The sequence below is a fragment of the Agelaius phoeniceus genome, chromosome 3, assembly GCF_051311805.1.
Source record: "Agelaius phoeniceus isolate bAgePho1 chromosome 3, bAgePho1.hap1, whole genome shotgun sequence".
NCBI lineage: Eukaryota > Metazoa > Chordata > Aves > Passeriformes > Icteridae > Agelaius > Agelaius phoeniceus.
Window position 1 is genome coordinate 79,832,925 of NC_135267.1, and position 27,214 is coordinate 79,860,138.

Sequence of the window (27,214 nt, forward strand, 5' to 3'; positions counted from 1 at the left end):
CATGGGCTCAGTCTCACATGCCTGTGAGCACAGAGAAAAGGCCCAGCCAGCACATGCACTAGGGGTCTATTGATCTGTGGAAAATCAGCGGGTGGTTGCACTGAAGTGACTGTACAGCCCCCACTGCTGAGATCCACAGTGCTCCCTGAATGCATAATTGCAGCCATGCTGCCTTGGCAGCCTGCCCACAGACCAGGATCGATGCCTTCCTGTGTTCTACCAACTCCAACACGTCACCCCGCTCCCTCACTCTCTCCATTTCAGAGAGACAAACATAGGGCTTATTACCAAAGTTGTTGGACTGGGGTCTCACCAGGGGGTAAGCACTACCCCTCATCCTGCAAATGGGCACTACTGCTCTCCCCACTGCCCTGCCAAGCTGCCCTCACCTGGGTCACCACAGGCAAGTGAAGCACGGAGAGCGGAGGTCCCCAAGCCACTCAGTGGCACAGCGAGGTCTGTCCCATCACAGCCAGAAGGAAACTGCACCCACATCTGGGTGTGCAGGGCACACCGCATAACAGCAGCTGGGTGTGAGGCAGGCTGTGTGCACAGCTGCTCAGCACCAAACTCCCTCCAGTGGCAGCCACGTGGAACACAGTGCTTTGGGGGGCAGAATTCAAAGCTCCAGAGAGGGGGGACAGCTGGGAGAGAGGTCAAGGTTACCTCAGCAGTAACTGATACACTGACCTCAAGAGTGCTAATTTGAGACACAATGGGGGAGGGTGACAAAGTGGTCACCTGCTAAGTTAAAAAAGACAAGCATGTAGTTTTGCTGAGAGGAACACAAGAAGGGACAGAGACTAGAGGTATGGCAAAGAGAGAGCTGGGCTAAGGGCCTGGACGATACTTTCAACTAAAGAATTGATGCTACTAATGTGAAAGGAGATGAGAGCAGGATGAGCTAAGCTGCCCACACCCTCATCCCTCCCCACAGGGGGCAGTGAGTTGAGTTGGCACCAGCTTCTCCTGCTCAGAAGGCCTAGAAAACCCTGAATGCTGCCTCACACATTTCTCCTCAGAGTAATAAGTGTCATCAGGTCAGACTACTGCTGCTTCTTATGAGCAGTATGGCCCTTGCATGTGGCCAGGAGAGGAAGGAAAAAGGATGGAGCAGAGTAAGAGAGAGGTCTGTCCTCCTGCCAGCTACCAGCATGCACCCAGCAGACTATCAAGTTCAAGGTTATTGTGCTCTTTATAACAGCTCCTGGCTGAACTGTGAAATGAAGCTCTCATGAAAGAGGAGCTGGCAGAAGCTCTGTGCTGCCTTCTCAGTAGGAGTGGGAATAGGAACCTCCCCCCACCTCTGAGACTGAAGGATGAGAGGCCAGCAGCCCTGTGGAGAAAGCAAAATGCAGTCAAAGCCCATGAGCCCTTCTTCCCCACCTCAGCAGGATTACTACTCACATCAGCAAACTTGTGGTTCCTGAAGTGCGACTTGTTACACTTGAGCAGCTGTACTGCAAGGTTACAGTCCTGTCGATAGCGTTCCTGCAAGAGAGGGCACAGGTGTGCAACACTGTCAGACTTGCCCAAACTCTTACCCAAAAAGGCACCAACTGACCAGATACTGTTTGAACAGAAGCCAGAAGAGGCATCTGATGAATCGTTCATGAGGGCACTGCCATTCCCTCTTCCCTATACTTTTATGTATTTTCTTACAACTCAGCCACGGTGTCCCTTTTAACTCCAGTCCTTGTTCCTGGCTTATCCTCTGTCAGTGTATCAAGCCCCACTCCCTCTGGGGATTTTAAACATCCCCAAAAATCACACCATTTCTCTCCCATCCCACAGTTCAGCTATATCTAATGATGCAAACAGACTGGAAGGAGTTGAGAGCAGTTAATAGAGACAAGCACTGGATCCAGGAACTTCTATATTAATAGTGTAGAAAAGGCATCAGCTCCCTCCCAGCTCTGGAGTGAATGACCCCTCCTTAGGTACAGCCCAGACTCAAGTCAAACCCTAAGCTCAAAAGAGCAAATACATCAAACTTGAAGATTCATTCTTCTCTGTTCAACCCCTCATACCCTCTTCTGTTTGTCTGTCCCTGCTATCCTGTACAGCTCCTGCACTTCCATACACACTGGAGTCATTCATGTGCTCCTTTACACTAATGACTTTGAACAAAAGGAAAAGCCCACACCTCACACAATTTCACAGCCATTTGCAGACTGACACTTACATTGAGTTCCTCCAGCTTATTGATGGTGGTTTTGGCATCAAGCAATTTATTAGTGAGCTCTACAATCTCCCAGTCCAGCGTCTTGCGGTCCATTTCCGCCTTTTTAATCTGAGATGCAAGAACACCAGGTTTAAAACTCCCTAGCACAGAACCTGGCTTTACCACCCACCTCAGCCCAAGCATAGCACAATGACATGTTCAGCTGGGACACAAAAAAACTTCCAGACAGACAGACAGACAAGGGAGACAACCCTCTTCAAAGGAAGGTGATTCCAAAAGCCAAATGGGACCAGCTGCTCTGCTAGCTACAGAGACAAGAGGTTGAGTCAGAATCTCCTTAACGCAGTATCTCTTCTTGCAGCACCAGCATGTTTCCTCTCCACCTCTGGTTCCCATGGTGCCTCACAAAAAGCTAGTGGTTTTGAGCAATCAATCTCAACCTGACACTGAAAGCAAAGACCTCTGAGATTGTGACACCCAGCCCTCCTTCCTGGGGGGGCTTTCCTAGAATACTGCCTGAAAAGATCCAGCAGTCAAAACTGAATGGACAAAAGGGGGGAGGAACCATCTCGCAAGAGTTTAAGCCTTGCTCTAGTAAGTTAAAGGACCTGTGGCTTCATTTGAAGTTCAGCTAATGTCCTCCATAAAGCAGGGAACCTTGCCTCTTCAGATTCCCTAACAGTTCAGGTACAGGGCTGCCAGAGACTCAGAGGTAACAGCAAAGAGGGACAGCAGCTCAGAACAACCAAGCTGTCGCTGTCTCAAGAAGTTCTTCCAAACTGCCCAAGGGTGCTGTGAGGCTGTGACCAGCAGGGCCAGCTGTGCATCACAGGTACAGCACAGCAACAGGCAAGTGGATAGGGGAGCCAGTACTTCACCAGTATGCAGTCTCTTCAGGCACCAGCACAACGAATAATTGGTAGTGAATATTAACCCAAGAAATTCAAGTTCTAGAACCAAAGAAATCTCATCCTGGGCTACACAGAGGCAATCAGCACCTCAGCTATTTGACTTGCCTGCTCACAGCTCAGAAAGGGAAGGAAAGGGAGCAAACAAGGCTCACAGCCATCCACACCTTATGCAGTGCTGCAGCTTATGGGCACCACTTCCCAACATGTCATGCTCCAGCTGGCTCAGAGTCAAACACTCTTAAGATGGAGCCCTGCAAGCTAGGACCTGCTGCATCTGCGGGCAGCTGCTGGATACCAGGTGAGCCCTTGGCTGGACGAGGGCTGGGGCCCCTCCATCTGAGATGGGGTATGTGGGATTGACAATGAGACCAACAGGCTGAGACACGTAAAGAGGAAAAAGGAAAAACACACAAACGAAAAGACGCAACTGCAAAAATCCAGCTTTGGCTGAGAGAGGCCTGAGAGGTGAGTGCGCCCAGAGTGTGCCAGCGGCAGCGTGGGGAGGAGAAAGAGAAAGAGAGGGGGAGGGAGAGAAAAGAAACAGCCATGAGTGTTATGAATGCACACAACAGACATACACGCACATTGGCTCTGCTCTGACTGCCCCCGTCCTCCCAGGATGACCACCCCGGACACATCCCTGGCACTTTGAGAGGGACTGAAGCAACATGACGGAATACCATGCAATTATGTTGTGAGGAACCAAAGCTCTCGTGCATGACCAAGTACAGGCTCAGTAAATCAAGAAAGCCACTCATGACACCAGCCAGAATGGGTAGTAGATGATCATGGCCAGAATCTCACCCCTCACCCACTGCCACATCTGCTGGGTAAGGACAGGACCCCTTCCCCCATCTGCTCCTAACACAGACTGGTCTCTTCCACCTCATCTCTCTAGTGACTTAATAGGGCACTCACCAGGGCATGCAGCTTCTCCTCCAGGTCTTGGTTGGTTCTCTGGGAAGCAGTGTAGCTGTTCTGCAACCTATAGAAACAAGTTTGTATGCTTGGGAATGGATTTCAGGCACCTACTCAAGTTGGCTCCATAGGTGCCAAGAAAACCACCAACTCCAGAGCTCAGAAAGACTGCTACTAAGACAACCAGGCATATTAACTATGCCTCTCCTCTGACACATGATGGCCTTCAGAACCCAAATTACTGGAGGCAAGATGAGGCTGGCAGGGTGAAAGGATCCTGCAGGAGGGGATGTAGATGACTTTGGAGGACTCCTCTGAGCTATGTCTATGCTCATGCCAGTGACTGGCACTGATTTTTAACTGAGGTACTTTTCAGGTGAAGCAATGATGTATTTTCTTGCAGCCACCAGTGGCTTTTTTTGCATGCATGCTTACATCCAACAGATGAAGAACTCCCTGTCATCAGCCTTTCATGCTGGCAGCATTCCTACCCTGTACCTGGGAAGAAATAATGGCTGCAGAGCCTTTATCTCCCCTAGAGTCTGGAGGTGCACCTTTTCAAGGATGCAGCACACCTTTGATTTGCACAACAGGGCACAAGCTGCTCACACCAGCTGAGGGAGTCTTTGGTGTGAGGGATCTTTCTAACTCTACCCCTCTCATTTTCTTTGTCGTACCTACGGAATTTGTCCTTGAACTTCTCCAGCTCCTCACGGTTCTGGCCCAGTTCCATCTCCAGGTAGTCCTGACCTGACTCCAGTTCCCTCTCCATTGCCTCCATTTTGTTAGTCACGTATGTCAGCCGTCGGCGAAGCTCCTCATTCTCATGCTGCAGTAGCCTGGGGCAGGAACCAGGAGCAAGGAACCACTGAGTGCACAGGGAGGATTCCACACCAGCACCCCCACCCCACTCCCCTGCACCAGGGCCCAAGAGCCCTCACAGGGGCCCCAAGAAGTCAGGAACTGAACACCTAGGAGACTCCAATGCATGAAGCAAGAGGTACATATTTGTCAGGACAGACAGACAAACACTCTTGGAGCAGGGGCAAAGAAGTACATGCCAGCCAGCCAGCCATGGCTCCCAGCTCCCTCTTGGGTTACAGTGCTTGCATAAAGACAGATGAGCTGCACAGCTCCAGTGTCCCTCACTGATGAATGAAAAGCAATCAATAATTTATCCCAGTCCAGGATGGATGAATAGAAGGGAAAAATCCTCTCTCCCTCTCTGTTAAAAACTTAATCTACTTTCTTTCACACCCACCAACTCCTCTGCCTGCACCTGCACTGGGGATCCATGTTCCCTCCTCCTCCAGCGGGAGGGACATGCAAGGCACAGACCAAAGCTCTGCCCACACGGCCCCAGGAAGATTGAAGATCTGAGAGGAGCCTGCAGGGCCAGTCAGCTTCACTGCACAGGTGGCACAAGCAGGATGTGAGGAATCAGCACCCACACAGTTGCAGTATGACAGGCATAAAGGGGGAGCAGGACACTTACTTCATCCTTTCTGCATCCGTCAAAGGTTCCTGCACAGGGAAAAAACAGCTGTGAGATTCTTTTAGAAGAGGAGTTGGTCTCTCACACCGTCCTAAAGGGCAGTCTTGGTTGCTAGACCCTAGCTGTGACTCCTTCTCCCCTGCTCTGACAGTTCATACTAGGCAAGCTTAGAACTACAAGGATTTGTACCCACTGCTCAGCTGTCTGATACCAAAACACGCTGTGTGCTCTGGTTCAGGGTAGAAGACTAGAAACCACCACACAAGTTAGGTAACTTTACCCTACCATGGTGCAATCTCAGCATCTCTTTGGTAACATCACCACCTTAGCAGGTCTTTCAGCTTCCTCCACATCCACAGCTGGTGGGCAGCAGGAATCTCACAGGCCAGCATACACAGGATTCACTAGTCACCACAGCAATCACTTGTGGGGCCCTGAAGCCCCACAAAAATCATGAGTGAGAATAATTTGGGAGCTGAAAAATGTGGCTACCAATTATATGACCCAGACTGTGCTGCAAAAAAAGGTTTCTTTCTGCAGACCTGAAACCAGCCACTGTAACTATACTGGGGTAGCAGAAGAAACACTAAAGGTCAGGAAAGCCTGTAAAAGAAAATGTTGTGGGCAAGATCCCCAGAGATAGCTGGAGCAGGGCCCTGCAGAACAAGAAGGCAGAGAGCAGTGACAAGAGCACACAGCTCAGCTATTCTGGACTCTCTGTGCTACCCCATGAGATGGCTGCTGCCTGCCAGGATGGCTGGGAGATAATTAATTAGCAGTAGAAACAACTTTTTTTTTTGTGAAAGCCAAGACTCTGACCATTCTAACAACGTCCAAACTGCCCATGGATTATTTCTGGTGGTTGATACCAGGAGCACTTCACAAACCCAAATGCAGCCACGCTTCAGACAGTCTATTAAGTGTCACAGTCAGCTCTGGGCTGAGAGACCATGTCAGACAGTCAAGCTGCTAACAATTCCATAAAGTACACCATCCCAGTTCTGGCCCTAAGACATCATGAGGCTGCTATCTTCATTAATTCACACTTTAAAAGAATGGTCTTTAACACCTGCATACACCCTCCTGTTCCTAAGGGCAAAGCATCAATCCATTCTTTTCTTACCTCCTGACTCCACATGGCAATCAGTTAATTCACACAGAATTATCAAGCAACTGCCTCCCCTGCCCCCACAAATACACAAACAGCAGATGATAGAGACAAGGCAAAGGGGATAATGTGATTCTTATTAATACAGGGTAATGGCATTGCCTCGAAGCAGGCTAGAGAAAAGAGGAGAAAGCTTAAAGGACCTGAAACAGCCATCATACAAAGATCAAGTACCCTGAGGCAGACAGGCACAGGGCACACACAAAGCACTAGGAACATCCCAGCACCTCCTGACAATGGAGCTGCCTGCACACACCTACTACTCAGCAGCCTGAAGGGCCTCCAACCAGCAAACAACTGGGAAGTTTGCAGTGGGGAGAAAGCACCAGTTTCTACCTTCCTTAATTCTTGGGGCCAAAGGGAAGCTGGTTACTCCTAGGAAGATATACCCAACCTCTAGCACAGCCATGAGTGGCACCCACAAGAGAGCAGCCTCTGGTGATTAAGCACCCACAACATGAGGCCTGCTCTCAGTCTCTGCCCTGGTATTCCAGACTAGATGAGATCCAGGTAGGGGTTTGGCCTTTGTGAGAGCCCTGCCTGCAAGTCGGTGACCCTGGCACCTACCTTGTTTAGTGCCAGGTTGAAGGAAGGGGAGGATCTAGATGGGGTAGGTCCCTCCTCCCGACTCCAGCATGTTGGAGTGGAGCAGGATCCTTTCTCTGGGTAGTTCGGCTCCACTGTACGCTTCTGCCCAAGCTTAGCACACTGATGGTGTGGCTGTATTAGCTGTGAACAGGGACTGCTTTCATCCCTTCTGCCCTCTGCACTGCTTTTCCATGAAGACAGTGAATGCTGCTGCCCAGAGGATGTCCCTGCCAGCCCCACGTCTGCCAGCTGCTGCAGCTCATACTGACATAGATCTACTACCCTTCTCTCCAAGGAAAGGGGTTTTCCCTTACTGTCCTTCCTCCCAAGGGCAGGTTTCTTTCTTAGTCTGGAAGCTCTCTCAGCTTCCTCAGCATATTTTCTCTGGCCCGAAGCCAGTCCCAGCCCCTCACTTTTCTTTTCTGCTTTTCTTCTGCTTGGGCAGGGGGATCTTTCAGTTGCATGCTTGGTTTTGACCCCTTTTAGGCGACCTTCCCCTTGGCCTTCTGGCACGGAGCTTCTGGGGAAACGGGGAGAGTTCTGGTCTTGTTCTGCTCCCCTGGTCTCTCCCAGTGAGCGCAAGCGGCTGGGACTCAGCACCCGCTGGGTAATCTCATCCAGGAATTTGGAGAACTGCAGTTTTTCCTCTGTGAGCTTCCCCCTGCGCTTGACAGAGCCAGCGGCCCTGCTGCTGCTTTGCTCCAGGGAGCGCTTCTCCCCAGGGCTGAGGCAGAGCTCAGGATCACTGTATTTGCGTGAGCCACGACCGTGGCAAAGCGTCTCTACTGAGCAGGACTTGCACAAGCTCTCAGGGCATGAGCCAGTCATGTTGGTCTGCTTCAGGATCCCTTTGAGAGGCAGGTGTGTAGAGGAGACACGAAACTTCCTCGGTGTCAGGACTTCAGGAGGCTCTTTAAATATAAGTGAGCGTTCCAGGCTTCTGCTCTTGAAGGAGCAAGTGGGATGGTGTCTTTCATCTCCAGACACCAGAACTGTCTCCATGCTACGGCTCACAAATTTGCTGCGGTGCCCACGACTGCGGTTCGGGCACCGCTTCCCACTTCGCTGCCCCATCTTCCCACCACGCTGAAGCGCTGGAGAGGCAGTCTGGCTCTTGATGTTCAACTCTGCTCTGCACCCTGCCACTTCCTTCTCACTGCTGGACTCCAGGGACCACGATGAGGAGAAGTTCAGGTTGCAAACCTCAAACCCCTCTGCCTGCTCGAGCTGGCCTGCCTCGGTGTAACTAAACCCTATTTGCTGGTGCAATGGTGTTAAGCCCTTTGTCACCCGGCAAGTTGTTACCTGACTCTGCTCAGCCAAGATCACTCCATCCTGGTCGTCACGAATGATGGGCACCTCATGTCGGATTTCGCGGTGCTGCGGGGGCGCCTTGCGGTAAGGCTTCTTTGACGGGGCCGTGCTCGACATCCTCCCACCTGCGTGGCTCCCAAAGCGGGTTACCTACCAACAGCAGAAAGGGCACACAAGACAGAGTCACGGCTGCTCCATCCAACCCTAGAAGTGACCCAGCAGGAATCTGGCTCCCCTGGAGTCCCAGAGCAGGTCCCCATGCAGAGTGCTAATAGAGCAGGTAAAGGATGTAGCCACAAGCCTTGAGCAGCAGCTGCAGGAGAGGGAGCAAAGTAAGAGGCAGCTGTGTCCTTCTCCCAGCTAGTGAGAGCAGAGGGCTGGCACATCCTCTCCCCCCTCTACACACGCTCACTCACGTAGCTGTGTGTCCAGATTATATATAGCAAATGAGAACAGACCTCACAGCAGCATATTGATTAGGCTCTTTAGGAAAGGCCTTTTTCAATATGGAAACTGCAAGCCTTACAGGCAGCACTGACAGCTGGAGCAGGAGTTATTGATCATGTCCTGTCACTGTCAGCAGGGACTATGTGGGAGGAGACTTTAGCCATTAAAGAGCCCAGAATTTTTTGGCTTACACTGGGACCAGTGCAGCAGACCACAGGAGATTTGTTAGAAGGAGAACTGATTACTCTGGCAGAAAAGACAAAGACAACCCCCAAGTCACAGGTGGCATCAAATTAGGGAGTAGCAGTTTTGACCCCTTGGTACTTAAGGCGAGATTCTGCAACACAGAATCACAGAATGGTTTGGATTGGAAAGGACCTTAAAGATCATCATATTCCAACCCCCCTGCCATGGACAGGGACATCTTCCACTAGACCAGGTTGCTCAGAGCCCCATCCAGCCTGGCCTCGAACCTTCAGGGATGAGGAGTTCACAACCTCTCCAGGCAACCTGTTCCAGTGCCTCACCACCCCTAGAGGGAATAAGTGCACATACGTAGACATGCAGCTGTACCACTAGTGGAAAGATTAGTTCCTTCACCCTAGCTATGCTGGGATTCTTCCTGCTGCAGGAACAGTACAAGAGCAAAAAATAGGGTAGAAGAAAAGCAGCTGTCTTGTATACAAGACAGCTTTCTTTCCATCTTCTAGGTCTGCAGTTGAGGACAGGAAGACTTCCCTACAAGCAGCCAAAATGTCAACCACTCTGTTGTACACAAGACAAGAAGTCTCAGAGCTATCAAGCAAGTGCTGCAGAGCCCAATTCCAGACTTTTCCCAGTGACAACATATGCATCATTCATAGCTGTCCTATATTTGGAGTAAGTGCCCAATTCTCATTCCCCTTGCAAGACCCTTACACCCAGCAAGCCCAGCATCTCTGCAACCCTCAGCACCTGACCTGCAGACCTTCAAAGTGCAGGCAGGACCTGTGTCCACTCAGATCATCTCCTCTCCCCACTTCCACAAGCAGGGCCACACAAGTCCCTTTTACATACCTGCAGTTGATGGCTGCCACGGGGCCCGTGACCCAGCAGACTTCATTTGCTTTGTATGTAGGACAGTGGAGTTAGACATGGTAATGGTCTAACAGAGCCTTGAGAATTCTCCCCAGTTCTTATCCTCAAGAATTCTCTCCAATTCTTATCTAGCTGCCTCTTTTGATACCCAGACTGAGTCCCCTGAGAGGAAGGCAAGTGGGAGGTGTCTGCACCAAGCACAGAGCAGTCCCAAGCCATAACAGGCTTTACACTTCACAGGTACAATTGCAAACCATCCTTCACTCTGCTATAAACACAAGCTCACAGAAGTTTCTCAAACCTTTCCACAAACACAAACAACTTCCTAGGACTAACCTGTAAATCTCTCCCATCAGAATGCTGGGAACTTCCCCTTGCTGCAGTCATTCCCTCAAAGTCCCTTCTCCTAAAAAGACTCAAGTAGATGCAGAGATCTCTAATATCTTAGAAAAATTACATCCATAATACTGAATGCACATTTCACTGCATCCCTAAGCGAAACAGATAGGTCTGTGTTGTGGTGTTAAACTGCATCAGGTCTGATTTGCTGGGAAGACATTTCTCTTTTTCAAAAAGAAAAGCCAGAAGAAGCTTTGTAAATGGCCCACTATCAAACAGGTGGTCTAGGGGACTCTTCTCTCAATTTCTGCCAGCCTAAGGACAGGAGATGTGCATGAAGATATGCCCAGCTGAAATCACAATCATTTCTCTAGTTCATAAGGACATGAGCACTTACCAGCCTGGGCTCAAATTCAAAGCCTCATGAAGCCAGGACACTCACTCAGATGACCTGAAGAAGAGAAACAAATAGCTGAGCATCCACCAAAATAGCCAGCTTGAAATCTCATCCCACAAATATGTAAGGCATAGGGAATATTTATAGCCAAGGACAACTGGGATGGCCACCTCATTCCAGGTACCTGCCTCAGCCCACATCAGATCTTCTGAAAGAAAATGAACTTAAAAATACCTGGCCACATGGCCCAGCAAGAGCTGGAAAGGCACATGGCAAGGAAATGTAAAGGCACTCAGGCAACTGGAATCACATAAACTCAAAATTCATGAAGCAATGGCTTCAAAGCAACACTGGTTGCAGAAACAACTAAACAAACCTCCTCTAGAATGGGACCCTCCCAGCTAATCTTCCCTGGCACTGCAGAGGGATGCTAACTGTGAAGCCTTCGGAACAGAAGTTTGGTGATGCTAATAATTATCTCACTCATCCTTTTAAGTCAGTGTTTTTCACCCACAAATGAGCTGGCAATTATCAGGCTTTTGTTTAAGCCAAAACATTTGTGCCTAGAGCTGTGATAACCCACACCTCCACAAGGGAGAGGAAGGCAAGCTACCCTCTGATTGCCATCAAGCAGCATATCATCCTCTACCTTGCTGTTAACAGGCTTCTGTAAAATATCCAGCCAACCATGGACACAAAACAGGTTCAGAAACAACATTCCTCTCTGGTCAAAGCCTGGGGTATTTAACTGGTTTTGCCTGGGATAGAGTTAATTTTCTTCCTAGTAGCTAGTAAGTGTTGTGCTTTGGATTTCAGATGAGAATAATGTTGATAACACACTGATGTTTTAAATGTTGCTAAGCAGTGTTTACATTAAGGCAAAGATTCTTCAGCTTCTCGCCCTATCAGTGAGTAGGCTGAGGGGCACAAGAAGCTGAGAGGTGACATGGCCAGGACAGCTGACCCCCACTGTCCAAAGGGATGTCCCACAGCATATGGTATCATGGTCAGGATACAAACCAGGGGGAAAGGTGGCCCACAGGCCACTGCTCAGGAATTGGCTGGGCATTGGTCAGCAGGTGGTGAGCAATTGCACTGTGCATCCCTTGTTTTGTCTATTCTACTTATTTTATTATGATCCCCTCCTTTTCTGTCCCATTTAACTGTCAGTATCTCAACCAACAAAATTTTACTTCTTTCCAAAATCTCTCCCCATCCCACAGAGGGGTAAGAAGTGAGTCAACAGCTGTGTGATGCTTAGTTGCCAGTGGAAATCAAACACAACAGGTACCCATCACTACAAGAACAGAATTGGGTTAATCTGGGTTAGTCAGCTGTAAGGGAGTAGCTTTGTAGCCATCACTCTGCCACTGGCATGAGTAAAGGCTTCAGTAAAGCCTTCCTTTCCCTGAAACACTACTGCTGCTATGTTACTTTTTCCATGTCAGTGGCATGAAGCCCTGGGAGGTGGGACAGGAGGCAGGGTGGAGCAGATATACACATGCAGGGAGAGTCAGACTGAAGGTGAAAGGAACAAGCAGGCAACCAGGACCATGCAAAATCAGGTTCTGCCAAAACAAACTGAAGAGGTGCCCCAGTGCTGGCCCTGCCCCAACAAGCTGTCTGGCTACTTTCCTTGCTACAATGCTGGAGTCGGGTCTCAACTAGCACACGGAAAAACAGCTTCACAACACTGCAACTGCTCTGTGGGGCAAACTGCAAAGTATGATGGGATAAGGAGGGAGAACGTGCACCTCCAGGAGGGATCAGATCAGCATAGTTTGAATCTGCTTTCCATCAACTCCCAGCAGAAGGTGGTTCAGCATCATTGCATAACCACCAGCCACATGGCAGACAGACAGAGGTTTCCAGGAACAGCTGCACCCATGGGTCCATGTATGTTTCCATTGCAGCTGTGCTCAGAACGAACTTGCCAGGGGCCTCCCTGTCTCTCAGCACACTGTTCCTCAGGCTCAAACAGAACTCTCCTGCTTCCTACCCTAGAGGCAGTAACTATGCTACCTGCCATCTCATTCCCACTTATCTGGAAAAAAACCCAGGATTTGAAATCTACCCTCATGATCTGAGAATTTCCATAGATAGTTAAAAACTCACAGGGCTGCCAGACAACTTTCCCTCAAACAAGGACTTACAGATCCAAAGTGACGACGTGTCCAAACATTTCTGGTCGTTTGTCTCCGAATCAGCTTTCTCCTGTCAGTATTCCGCAGCATCTGGCCAACAGCTCCTGAAACATGAGAAAGGAAACTTGGTGTCAGTCACCTATCAGCACAAAACATGGAAACAACCAGGCATGCTCAGAGCAACCCACAGCCAGGTGACAGGGCAGAAGTCAACAGCAAACTGCTGCACCATCAGACTACTATCTAATGCCAGGTAAAATGGCTTCACTGTAAAAGCTCCATGCCTTCACTGTATCCCAGAAAGCACAGCTCTTTTAGCCATCTCTCCACCGAGCAGGATGCCTGTGCAGACCAGTAACTGACATTGGAAAGGCAGCTGTTTTTTCTCCAGGGGTCCCTGCTTCCCCACCTGCATTCCTGTCCACCATCAAGAATCCAGTCACTGTCATTCTGCTCCATCCACTCTTCCACACCAACCTAATTTTGTTTTGCAGACAACCCTGCAGTGAACAGCACAGCAAAGGCCTCCTCATCTACAATACCTGAGCATCTCTTGCTAGCACAGTGAGAATCCCGAGGTGGTTCAATTCACCACACCTCTGTTCAGAGAGGAGCAGATACTCTCTGCAGAACAGATGGACCTTGTGCTCCAAGGCAGAAATGGATATAGGTAATATCCAGAAATAGAAGAAGGCACTAATTCTGCTCATCACACTATTCACAAGTGTCTCTCTGAAGGAGCTTGCTGTCAAGTCCACATTAAGACTACCCTGCAGAAGCTCAATTTTAGCCTGGAGCTACAGCAGGAGGCAGCTCTTCAGCTATTTTAATTAGCACTGTAATACAAGAGGAAACTTAAACTCGTGGTTCTTTTTATCCTTTCCACCTCTCATCAGTAATGCTCCTTAACATTTACAGTCCTCTTTCTACCAGTCTATTACCTGCAGTAGGTCCAATTCTATTGTCTTCTAGCTATTACCCACTGTTGTTCCAGTAGGATTTCTAAGATCACTGACAATAACAACTACACTGGATTGGCTTACAAAGGCCACAAGGCTCACACTGACAAAACACACACAAACTCTTTCTTCACAGGGACACCATGTCCTGGTTACAGCTGGCACAGAGTTAATTGTCTTCCTGGTAGCAGGTACAGAGCTGTGGTTGGGATTTGGGATGAGAATGATGTTGGTAACACACTGATGGTTTAGCTGTTACTATGCAGTGCTTACTCTAACTCAAGGAATTTTCAGTTTCTTGTGCCAGTGACAAGGTGCATGAGAAGCTGGGAGGAAGCATAGTCAGGACAGCTGACCAAGCTCAGAGGGAGCACAGTCAGGACAGCTGACTCAAACCAAGCAAAGGAATATTCCATACTTAATGGCATCATGCTCAGTACATAAACTGAGGGGAGCTGCTGGGAAGGGCCAACTGCTGCTTAGGAAGAGGCTGGGCATTGGTCAGCAGGTGGTGACCAATTGCATTGTGTATCCCTTGTTTTTCTTGGGTTTTATTCCTCTCTCCCTCTCTCCATTACAACCTCTCGCCATTATAATTGTTATTATATTTTACTTTATTTGAATTATTAAACAGCTCTAATCCCAACCCACAAGTTTTACTTTTTTCCAGTTCTCCCCCCCATCCCCCTGGGGGCAGAGGGGACAGTGACCAAGTGCCTGCATGGTACTTGGTTGCCAGCTGGGATTAACCACAACACAGTGACAGAGTGCAGCTGCACAGGCAGCACACAAACCTGACTCTAGCTGACTTTACCAGAGAGCATCCCTAAGTGTAAAATCCACTTACAGGGTAGCTCTGCTCTCTGTGTGATCTGAGAAAGGCAAAACCTTTACCACACACCACAAACAGATGTCATCTCGCACAGAATTGCTTAAGACAGTTCTGTGGGCCCTGTACAGAATAAACAGCCACTTGGCATGCATACAAAACCACACCACCACCCATGAGCATTGCTTTATCTTCAGTAACAAGACAGAGACAGAGGTCCCTGGCAGAGAAAGGAAGGTTCAAACAAGAATGCTTTGGACAAAAAGGGCAAGAACAAGAGAAATAAAAAAAGGCAACATTTATAGGCACCTAGTGTCTTCCTCATATTTGGAAAGCCCCTTGAGGCCTGAGGTAGCCAACACTTTGGTTCTAAGATGCACACAACTTCTGCCTGCTTGTAGTTGCAGCAGCTGAACACTCCCTTCAAAGAGGCAGAGGACTTTTAGGCTTTTCTTCATCATCACCTTTTCTTGTGTTGCCTTTTCTGACCTTATAAAACAGCCTTCTGACCAGTGCTGAGTGTCCCTTCCTCAAGGGAAATACAGTGATTATGATGCAGATGCAGTTTTTTATTTCAGGTGCTGTATCACCTTTCCAGCTTTTCCTCTTAACAGCAGCATTTCTTTAGCACTGCTTTTTATTGAGAAAGATAAACTTGCAATAATGAAAAAATACATTCCATAACACAATCACAGTCACATTTGTTTCTAATGCAACACCACAGAAAGATTTTTTTGTGGCTATCAGAGTCAGCACACTCCAAAAACTTGCAGGTACAATACCCACAAGTAACAAAACCAAATGTCCTGTGACACATATCTGATCACCACAGTTAACCTGGACTATTGCTCTCTGTGGGCCCACCTATATTCTGCATGCCTATCCAATACAGGATATTGGCACATCCTGCTTTAGGAGGTATCAGTATTTCCTGACTAGCTTCATGAAAAGCAAACACAAGAGAGTTTTGTCTAGTTGCCTTCCTGTGCTTATGGACAGAGGAAACCTTAGATTTCAGATGTCTCAAGCCAGACTACCTGAGAAGCTGCTGCAGAAAGCCTGGCCAAGACAACTAACCAGGGAGATGGACAATGCCATAGCTGCACCAAGGGATGTCTGTCCAGGACAGGAAAACAAGCTGTGTGAAATTAAAAACAGCACCTGTAGACTGCTGGTGCCAAGCACAATAGAAAAGGACTGCAAGGTTATTAAAGGGCCCTTTAACATTTAATGAGAAAGATCTTTTCATTCAGAGAAGGCATCTCAAAAGAATGTTCAGATCCATTCTACTGCTGGCTATGTTGAAGCTCATTTTAAAATAAAAGGATGACAGCTCCAAGTGCAGACTCGCATCTCAGTTCTGCCTGTATGTTAATGCTCAGGATTCAGAGCTGAGTAATAGCATTATAGTGACTCTTGGATTAAAATAGAATTTCAGGAGGATTATTGCTCATTCCTGCTTTTCCATACCAATTGACCTTGACTGTTAGGCAGAAACCTCTGTTCTCTGCATGGGAACAATTCCAAGAGCTATCAAGAAAAAGGGATCAGGCTAGATGTTGGACAACAGTCCATGTAACAAGCCCTACTTAACACCTAACACATTTCCAAAGAAAATGAAATCCCTGGACTCCAGTCATACATAGTTCCTGTTGAATGGAAATACCACAGGACATATCATGTATCAGTCACATCCACTGCACCATGCAGAATTCTCTTAAAAATTATCAGAATCACACTTTTCTTACAGTCCTGCTCTCTCCTTCCACAATACAAAGATCTCAGTCCCCATAATTCAGTTGCACTCCACACCCTTAAATGTGCATTTTATTATCTACTCTCTGCTGTGTTAAGAGTAGCTCAGCTTCCCTAATTCTTTTATAGAAGCGAGGACTGGTCAACATTGACCAAGAAATGCTAGCATCACTAACATGTAACTGGAATAGAATGCAACAGCTGATTAACATCTGAACAGGAACAGGACAGGAAGCAAAGGACCAGAATTCAATCCCCAGAAGGAATGTTAATGGAGAATAAAAATACCCAGGGGAGATTTTGACCAGGAAATGAGCACCAGCTTTTTAATACATATAAAACATAGAACCACCATTAATGGCTACACCTGAAATTGCACAAGAACCAGCTCAGCAAAAGGTAATTTACCAAGCTACCTTTAGCACAGACAGCTACACCAAGGGCTAATGACAGCTTCTCATTCAGAACTGCTGACACACCACAAGCGTGTTTAGTTTGTTCAGTGATCCTTCCAACTCTCACAAGGTACTTTAGGCTACAAACTTTCAGAGTCTCTTCATCTTAGCACCCTGGGCTTCATGTCCTTCCTCACTCTTTCTTTCCTGTTCTTTTAAGATTTCCCATGAGAAGACTTCTGGAGTACATTGCTCAGAAATTTAAAGAAATACCAGAACATTAGATAAAAACTCATGGAGATTAGGCGAACTCTCAAAAGTTTCTGGGAGTGTCTGGACCCAGCTAGAAAAAGTAAATCTTGATACTCTAACAACATGTATCTGGATAAAGCTGATACTTCACAAGAGGGAAATTTGGGAGTCATGGCCTTAAACTTTCTCTAACACAAGCAAGGGAATAGCTACCACAAGCAAACATTTGAAGAGAAGTGGAAGAGGGGGATTTCTGTCAAAAATCATAATGCAGGAATTCCTTTCCCAGACCTCTGTCATATCCTGTGCTGTGTAGGAGGGGAAGAAGAGGGGGAAAATTCATACATTGCCTTCCCAGAGCATAAAATCATAAGGCATTTAATTAGGACAAGGTAGAAGCAGCTTAACGTTTTCAACTAATGAAAGGCAGATTCTCAGCCCCTGTAAGTATTCCCTGAGTCCCACACAACCCCCAGCAATATCAGCAGTCCTCTTGTTTCAAACTTTAGTTCAGAAGCTCTGGGCAAACGGCAATCTCCACCTCTTCAGTGCCAGGAACTGAATGTCACTGAGCTGCCACTCTAGCACAGATACAGTAATGCCAGAGAATGCTCCATTGCTGGAGCATTCAATGCTACACTTGCCACAATCCACTCTCCAAAACGTGCCCTCTGTCCGAGGCTCTCAGTGATGCACAGATGGCTGACACACTACGCACTATCTACACAGTGGGACAATGGAGCAGAGCACATTATTTGCATTATTTACAGAGGACAGATGGACAAGTTGCTACAGTGACCTAGCCTACAGAGCATCTGCAATGCTGAGGAGGCGCTAAGTCCAGCCCTAATGCTTGCAGGTGCTGACAAAAACAAATTCAAGAAATAAAATGGCTGTTTACAGCAGTCAGCTTTATTCTGAAATGCTATCACTACAACCACACTTGCAGAGTAATTCACATGCCAGTTTTGTTCCCACAGAGCCTTTACCAGCAAGCAGAACACAAGATGTATTGACTAGATTTATCCTTTTCAACCAGAAAGAGAACTGACATCTGCAGTATTTACTTATTCCTTGGCCATAAGTTCTGTATGTGTGTAAGTCACCACAAATAGCAGGTGGCACATACTGTTGGGAGACAGACCAGGAAAGAAACAGCATCAAAATTGGGTGACATTTATTTCAAGCTATGGATGAAGAACAGTAGCAAAATTCGGCTCAAACCTGCTCAGCCATCTGAGTTTTTTCAAACATTAAACATTTGTGCCAGGTTTTAAGATGTTGCTTTTGCTGACTGAACAGACAGGACACTAACCACATTGCAGGTACTTTTATTGGTAGGCAGAGGACAAAACTTAACATTATAGGGGTCTCACATCTGCTCTAAATAGAAAAAGGCCTCACTTACAAGGAGGATCAACCTACTTTAATTGAACACTACAGCTAAGAATGACCGAGTTGTACAAAGGCTACAATGATCAGTTCACCCATCCTCCACCAACACGCACCACAACAGGCTCTTTCATTCCATGATCACATGGCTGCAGCCAAACATGACAGACTGTTCAGCAAGTAATAAAAAGGATCAGCTTTTTCCCCAAGGTCTTGTCTACATATACACTGTACTAAATTAAATTGACTTTGAAAATAATATAAAGCAGTATAACGCTCCTGGGCAAATGTTCTTAATTCAGTTTAAGAGCACTTTACATTGAAACAACTTAAGTTAAATAGATAGATACAAGACACAAACTAAATTAAGGATGCCTATACAGGAATGCTGCACTAATATAATCACAGCTGTCTCTAATCTGATTAAGTTAAATCAGTCCAACTTCCCTGCAATGGCAAAATCCTTACTGATATTGATGTTAACCCTTTTTTGCACTTTTCTACTCCCAAAGGTTTTGTTGGTTTTATGTTTGGTTTGGGGTTTTTTCTTCCAAAAAACCCCAAACCCACAACAGTGTGGCCTCTCTCACAATCAAAATAAGCTAACTACACTATACAAAGTATATTAAGACACTAAAGGTATTGACATATAAATGTCTTGAAAGTTTTATTAATCCTATGCCAAATAAACATAATAACAATGCTCAGACCAGTGCAGCTTAGTATTTTCTCTACTTTCCTCAAGCAAGATGGAAAAGGTGATCACAAATGCTCACACTGTACACTGTTTTCCATACTCCCACACAGCTTTTGCTTGCTGATGTCCAGCATCCCTGGGGCAGTTCTGGGAAGCCAATGGTCCCCACTTGCCCATTCCTAAGGGTATGGCTCACCAGCAGTTTATCTGAGTCAACTGGAGTGTGGAGTTAGAGCACGTTACCTAACTGCCCCAGGCACAGTCTCACTACTGACCCTCTTCTACCAACATGTTCTCCTGTTAACTGTGGGGCAAGCACAGACACAAACCAAGTCCCAGGTCACAGACCTAACATGCTACAAACTCACACTCTAACATCATCTCTCATCTCCTCAGTTCCCACAGCGTTTCCCCAGGAAACATATCTGTCAAAATTAAATTTCAACAATTCTAAAATTAGTAGTGTTCTTTCCATTCCTCATTAAAAACTATTCGAACTCTTCCCCCTGGATACCAAAATTAAATTTATCTTCACTCTCTTGGCACTCTTTCATCTCTACCTGCTTTTTCAATTGTGTCTCTTCGAGCTTTCCAGTCTTCTTCACATCCATACCAGCAACACAATCATTTCTCTCTCCTCAGGGCCACCTTCCACTGCTGCCTCTGAACTACTATGTGTACAACTAACTTCCTCTTCAGTGCAAATTTTCCAAGTTTAGCACAGAAAGACATCATCAAGAACCTCTCAGAAACCCTTGAAGGGAACTAAATCCCTCATTGGCCTTCAGAAACTAAATTGTGCCACAACTTCGAATAAAGTGGTGAACTGTCACTTGAGTACACAGAGCAGCCCTGAAATCAACCTGAATTGTAAGTTTTTTTTCTTTTTTTTCTTTTTTTAAAGAGCTGTTTTGAAACCCAGACCACATGGCATCAAAGATTGTAGGTATACAAAAGTTTGGCTGCTAACCTACACATTTTTGGTTTTATAAGATTTAAACTTCAATTCTCAAAGGGTTTCAGATATATTTTTGCAATAAACCGGTCTTAAGTCTCAGCTTCACGCTGATGTAACTATACAGTTATGTGGACCCACACCAAGTCTAGGATTCACTGTCACCATAAACACATGCAAAGAAGGTAGGAACAATTTCGTTTCCACAAGTAAGTAGAGGAATTGAGGCACTAGGACAAAAAACCAGTCTGCTGCACTGGTTTTTCATTAAGTTGCAAAGTTAAAGAAAAACAGATTCAGCTGTCATAAGAAAGATCTGCAAAAAAAAAAAAAAATCAGCAAGACAATCTTATTTCTTGCATTTAAAACAAGAATGATCTGGGATAGAAAATAGAGAGGAAAGTGTGCATGAGCTAAACACCTACCTGACAGCAAATGAGTTGAATAGCTGCAATTCTTTATAAGAACAAATAAAGCAGCAGCCCTGATCCAGTAGTAGAACAATATTTGTACTATACTCAATTTTTTCTGCTGCTGGGGTTTAATCCCAGCAAGAATCGTTTTGGTTTAATTAGCTTTTCCCTAGCAGATGGTCAGATATGAGAGGCAGAGAATGGTACAGGCTTAACTGTTGGGTGATTGTGCAGCTGCATCTGTAGCTGAACAGTTAAGCATGTCCAGGGGTCCAGCTGTAGCTTGCATGACACAGGCCATCTCTGCCATTAGCCAAATGTCAGCTTCCTCTTTTTCCAGATTATGTATCAGTCAGAGGCACATCCAAAGGCAGGCAAACAAATTATATGCAGCTTCACCACCATCCCTTTCTCAGACAAAATCCTCAAATCTTCATTATCTGGAAGTCCCCCTTTCTTTGATGACAGAAGCACATTCAGAAGCATTGCCATGGGAACTCGAGACATCCTCTGTGCTATTCATCAGAGAAGACCCAGCACAGAAATATTTTATGATCTCTGTGGCACTGAATACATACAGCAGTCAGCATAATGAAGTAGAACCAGTGACACCAGTGTTGTCTGAGTACAGCAGTGGGATGCTCTTCAACCAAGCTGCCTGAATCTTGCATCACCTACAACGAGCAGTAACTTGCTGTAAGCTGGCAGGGAAAAGCAGAGCAGCACTGAGAGATGCAAAGTGATGTCTGAGGAGTAAAACTATCCAGTCAAAGGGATAAAAGAGAAAAGGGGTTATCACAGCCCTTTCCCAAAGCTGATTATATCCTGGCCCTTTCTCTTCCCAGAGGTTACAAGTGGTATTGCTACTGACTCCTTGGCAAAGCAGGATTCCTACCAGGCACAGAGATCTCCCACTTAACCCATGTCACAGGCACTGCGTACTTTGGAGGCTAAAACAAGTATTCCTCATTGATTTCCACTCAGCCTCTGTATCCAGGCACAATGCTGAGTGTTAGAGCATCCACTCTTGTACACACTGGCAGTAGTCATCTCAACAGGCAACAAAGGCAGAACAAGGAGATGGCTTTCAAATCCATGCTTTTGGCCTAGCAGATTCAGAGCCTGAGCCAGGGGCAGGAACAGGAACAAAACTTTTCTCAACTCTGTCAACAATACAGCAGCATGGCTCCTGAAGCAGCATGTAACCCTGGAGCTTCTTCCCTCTTTTTTGTGGTGTGGTCCTGTAGTTAATCTGCCTCAGTTTGCCTCATTTGTTTCGTTTGGGTTTTTTTGTTTTGGTTGGGTTTTTTTAATGGTTCTCTTAGTCTTCAGCACCACTGAATTACTGAGAGATTTCATTCTGAGTTCAGTCACAGAAATACAACATGGCTTAATCCAGCTTAGGAAAAACAAACAGATCCACCCATCTATCTTTCACTGATGACCTGTGTAAAGCACGCAACTGACTGCAGCTCCTCTCTCCCTGCTCCCCTGGGCTTCAGTCACTCCTTTTAACAGCAGGACCCCAGCCACAGCAGAGGGGACTCACACCTCCACCCCCTGCCCTGCACAGGGAAGCTGCCGGTCACCAGTAGTCATGGCCTGCACTGCTTGTCCTTCTGTACATACTGTAGTGTACCTCCTAGTTCACCTTCCTCCCTTGGAGGGGGATAACCACAGATTCCCCACTTGTGACCAAGTTGGGTTGCTTCAGCTCTTTCCTCAGACGCAACTTCTCTTTGTGGCAGATGAGTCAGAGAGAGTTCCCATTAACTGCCTCCCTCCACATCTGTCATCATTGCTAGCACCAGTGCTGTTCTTCAGCTGAAGCTAATTATGAGCATTAATTGTCTCAGGGGGCAATTGCAGCAAAGGTCCATCACTTCAGTTTTACCACAAGGTCAGCTTCTCCAGTCTACTTCACATCCCCTGCCTGGCATTGCTCTTGTAAAACTGAAATGCCTTTACCACTGTTGTCCTTTGGGATAGCATAAGTCCATATACTATTCTAAGGTTAAGGAAAACCACTCCTTTTTAGTAATGCTAAACACACAATCTCCTCCCCTACCCAGGGCTCCCTCCTGTAGATCCCCCATAAATAAACCCTATGCAGCTCTTCAGAGAGCAAGCAGGGAATGAGAAACAGTTGAGCTACAAGTGAAATCACCTATCCTCAAAGGGGCTCTAACTGAGGACTAATAAACCCCAGATATCTTAAAGAAAGCAAGCCACCACATTCCAGGTACCTTTTTTTGTCAAGCGTCAGACAAGAACCCAAAGAGCCAGTAGCTCACTGCTAAGGTAAGGGCAAAGGCCACAGAGGAATGCCAGCACATAGCCAGGCAGATGTTGCACAGGCCAGGTGTTTGCTCAGTAGTGAGCTGTTCACTCACGCCTCAGCTTCGTGCAGCTGCACGAGCTCAGCTCTGCTGAGTCTGTGACTCTGGACTAAGGAATGTCTCAACTGGACACCACATCTGCTGCCGGCTCAAGGTGCCCAGGATCAGACCAATTCCCAGTTTTACCGTCCAGCCGTAGCAGTGCCTTCTGCTCTCTGTTCCACCAGGGGGAGATCTAGCTACTTGGGAGGGTTACAGCTCTAGCCAGAGCAACACACTGCCGGGATACAGGAGGCCTGGATTCCTACAGCCTTGCAGTCCAGAGCAGGGAAGCCAAAACGAGGACTTAGTGACTTTCTCTCACAACATATTAAAACTCACTGACAGGATGGAAAAAGGCAAATAATCATCTGTACTTCCTCCTTGGCCAACATCACATCTATTTCATTTTTGCTCCCTCACTCCTTTCCTGGCAACTGGAAAGTGTCAGCAGAAGCAGTATGTAAACAAGAGATCCATCTTTGAAGCCATAGCCTGTATTGCATGACAAAGCTGAAACAGGCAGTATGGCAATGATTATACACACTTACATGTTCTATCAGTAACCTGATTTTAGACTTATATTTTGCTACCACCTCCTGTTGCTGCAGGGCATACCGTCCAGCCTGCCACTACAGAACAGAGGAAGGAAAATGAAGATACAGACAACACACTCTCTCAGCATCCAAGCCCTAATAGTCACATATGGAGTCAATGGCAACTAGTTTGAAATGAAAAGCACAGTTTACATGAAACCAAAAGAGAAGAGATCCCAATGTGAATAATTTCCAACTGTTTCACAATGCTATGAGCCTTGGAACAAGTAACATTCCCTTAAACACCTATCACTGAGATTCTGCTTTGAAAAATGACACAGCCTTCTGGAGAGAGGGTGGCATGGACCTCTTTGCAGTGAGGTCTGTAGTGATTCATGGGGTGAGTGTGGCGACAGCTAAAAAGCAAAAACTAAGCTATACAGCCAGAGAACTTCTGAGAGCAAATTCTTTCATTCCTGCTACTACCTAAGGATGGCAGTAGGGAGGTCTTCTGCAGAAGACTAACTTTAATAAGGAAATGACTGGCAGGTCACAGAATTTCAGGCTACTAGAAATTGCCAAAAGGGAAACTGCAGAGGATCCAAGCAAATGGGGTAATGAACAGCCCAGGGCTTACCCAGAACACAGAAGATGATCTGCTAGTACTTCCACAAGCCTCTGTGCCAGGCAAATGAAAGACTTGCATAGAGGACAAGGACGGCTTGCATGATAGGTGCATAGCAAACTAGTGACCATTTGTCAAAACAGATATCATGTCAAGGATCCCAAAATAACAGCTACATCCTGATCTGCCATCCTTCAGCAAACTTCCTGTCCTCAGCTCTTGGGGTACCAGCTAGAAAAAGAAAGATTTTCCAGAAGAAGTTGGAACAGAAACAGAACATTTACCCACTGACTGGGGGAAGCACTCCTGCCTGGGTTAAATCCCAGAGCCATTCCATCTCCAGGCAGACATCTCGTGCACTGAGCAGCGAGCTGCATAGCACGAACCACTCAATCATCTACTGATTGCCAAGAGCACACTGGCTGCAGGGGGGACCAACCAACCTTAATTGGCCTTATCGGTGTAAATTAAACCCTACAACACACCCAAGCAAACAGTCAGTTCCTTTGGAGAAGCAGGCATGAGTTATTTTGCTGCAGCTATAAAGGAAACATTGCTGCTAGGACATGCCCCTGGAGTGACTGTGCCGCTCAGCTCTCCCGGTGCATTCCTGGGGTTGTTTAGCATGGATTCAGCTCCAGCCTTTCCACAAGCAAAAAGTCTGAACCCTGAATGCCATCTGCAAACACAGCCAGACTCCACCTCCTGCATGCCTGCAGGCCACCAGGTGTGGCCAGGAATGGCACAAGCTACACACAAAATACACCTTTGATGTGGAGCTGAAAGCATGTAGCCACGGGGCATGAACAGCACGCCGCCCGCCGCCGTGCTGACTCCCACTGCAGGAATGCGGCTGCAACCACAGGCCAAGGAAGGCAAACACATTGCATTCCTCATCAGGCAGAGAAGGAAAACAAGTAGCAAGCCCACACACCCACCCTGCTGACACCCGCCATGCTCCCTCCCCACACTGCCTGCACAGCCACTGTCAGGACCTCAAGGACAGCTTCAGCCCCGAATTCATTTGTGTGAGGGTGAAGTTCTGCAGGCAATTTCTTGAGCCAATGGGACAAGAGAAACAGAGCAAGGCAGGAGAGTTCTCAATTGGGCACGCAAGCCACAGGGAGAAGTGCTGTCACCCGGGCTGGAAAGTAGCCACAGTCCAGGGCAGGAACAGCTCTGTGCACTAGCCTGAGAAGGGAATTTCTCTGACTCTTCCTCTAAGACAAGGGACAAATATAACACTGAGACCTCTTGAGCTGAGGGGACGGGGCTGAATAAGAAGTTGACTTTGGGCAAAAGGGATGCTTGGAAGGATCCAGGTTTTTCTCTACCCCTAGAAAACCATTCTACCTTAAGTCAAGTAGCTTTTCTGGGATGGAGGCACTTCTTCATTACCCCAAAATCCTTCTGTAAATGCTTGTCTCCACTGCCCACACACACAGATTTGACCTTCACTGTACAACATTCTTCCACTACAGCACTGACACCGGGTCATTTCAGTGATCAAGAGAAGAAAAACTTAATGTACAAATATCCAAGACATCGGGTAACCTCTTATCTCAGAACCTCATCATTTTAGAGCTGCAAAGAGACTCTGTGCTCTAGTCAGAAAAAAACATTATTCCTCCTTCATATGGCACTCCTACAAATCCTAAAGCTTTCCAAAGAATTCACATTCTCAAATATGAAGTTACTCTGAAGGATGCCTCAGATGTGAAACTGTCAGCAGAATTCTCAAGACTATATTGTGAACTCCCCAGATTCACACTGTGAATCTGCACTTACTCCGTGCAACATAACTAAACAACCCACTCCTGAAAACCTTAAAAATTCATCCCAGTGCTAAGGACTAACTCTGAGACTCAATAGCCGGTGTTCTCACAGCACCAAACAGGAAAACCAACACTCTCAAGAGCACTGCAGCAGGAATACATCTGACTTGAACCTAACAGCCACGAAACAGTGTCAGGAAATTCAGAGAGAACCAATTAAGGGCTGAAACACTGTAACCTCTAGGGAACCTCAACGGGGAAAGATCAATGTAGCCATAAGCTCCACAGACATACCCATGCATCTAGCAGGCTGCTGGAGCAGGGATGATTTATAAGGCTTGCGGCCCAGCTGCTCCACACCCCACATGTGCATTTCAAGGCCCTCACAGAGGCAAATGATCTGATATTAAGTAACAAGACCAGACCAGACTGAGGTCCAGTAGACTTTTTCATGCCTGTTGAAATTCAAGGCCTCAGGCTACCTGTTCACTTCATAAACTGCAGTAGCTCCAGTACTTGGAAGAATGAGGCATGGAAGGCCAAATTTACCAATAGATTTATATCCAAAGATATAAATAGAAGCCCGGCAGGATTTACAGATTAGGTGTCTAAATCACTGCATGCAGGAGAATGGGCTTCTCCCCTTCTAACCACTCCATACCTCTCCAACCCCAGCCACCAAAAGAAAACACATTTCAAACAGGACAGAAGCCCCTGCTGTCCTACACATTGCCAAGGGCCATCCCTGTGCAATCCACTTCGATGGCGACGGCACCCGAACTCCACAAGTCTCAACAGTGCAACCTGCAATGGCTGCAGCTCTCACAGAATGTAGGTCTGCCTGTTTCCCAGAATAGGAGCTGCCTCTACAGCCTCTCCTCTCCCTTCCCCCACTACATCTTTGCTTTTCATAGACTCAATACTGTTTCAAGGTACCCTCATCCTGCCACCGGTGGGTGGGTGAGTGGGGGAAAGGGGCCCTTTATAATTGTAGTGTTGCAATCTGCCAGCCCGGCCAGGCAGCCTGTTCCCGCCTGCACTGTATTAAATACCTTATAACTGATTACACCCCCATGGGGCATGATTAGCAGTCTTCAGAGAACAAAGTCTACTTTCATAAGAATAAGAACAGACACGTACTGCTAACCTACTACACAGCTGGGCAGGTGAGGAAACAGGGAAGAAAGGAGGGTGTGGGGGGGGGGGGATGAGTTAACTGTACTAACTCTATTCCTCTCCTTCCCTATCGTGGCTGAGTTGAGATTTCCAC

The 27,214-nt window shown here is 47.0% G+C and overlaps 1 protein-coding gene across 2 annotated transcripts in view; it reads right to left on the bottom strand.

The window, feature by feature from the left end:
* The window catches only part of TJAP1 (tight junction associated protein 1), a 40,228-nt gene that overhangs the window by 4,270 nt on the left and 8,744 nt on the right, over positions 1-27,214 (bottom strand). The window contains exons 3-11 of one of the 2 annotated variants that reach the window (XM_077175695.1): positions 12,993-13,087; positions 10,840-10,893; positions 8,571-8,729; positions 5,510-5,538; positions 4,692-4,853; positions 4,015-4,081; positions 3,525-3,554; positions 2,186-2,293; positions 1,408-1,491 (exon numbers count right to left, since the gene is read on the bottom strand). In XM_077175695.1, coding sequence (XP_077031810.1) covers positions 1,408-1,491; positions 2,186-2,293; positions 3,525-3,554; positions 4,015-4,081; positions 4,692-4,853; positions 5,510-5,538; positions 8,571-8,696 — 606 coding nt within the window. In that variant the 5' untranslated portion in view covers positions 8,697-8,729; positions 10,840-10,893; positions 12,993-13,087. The remainder of the gene's footprint in view (positions 1-1,407; positions 1,492-2,185; positions 2,294-3,524; positions 3,555-4,014; positions 4,082-4,691; positions 4,854-5,509; positions 5,539-8,570; positions 8,730-10,839; positions 10,894-12,992; positions 13,088-27,214) is intronic. The other variant, XM_054628657.2, reaches the window with a different exon arrangement.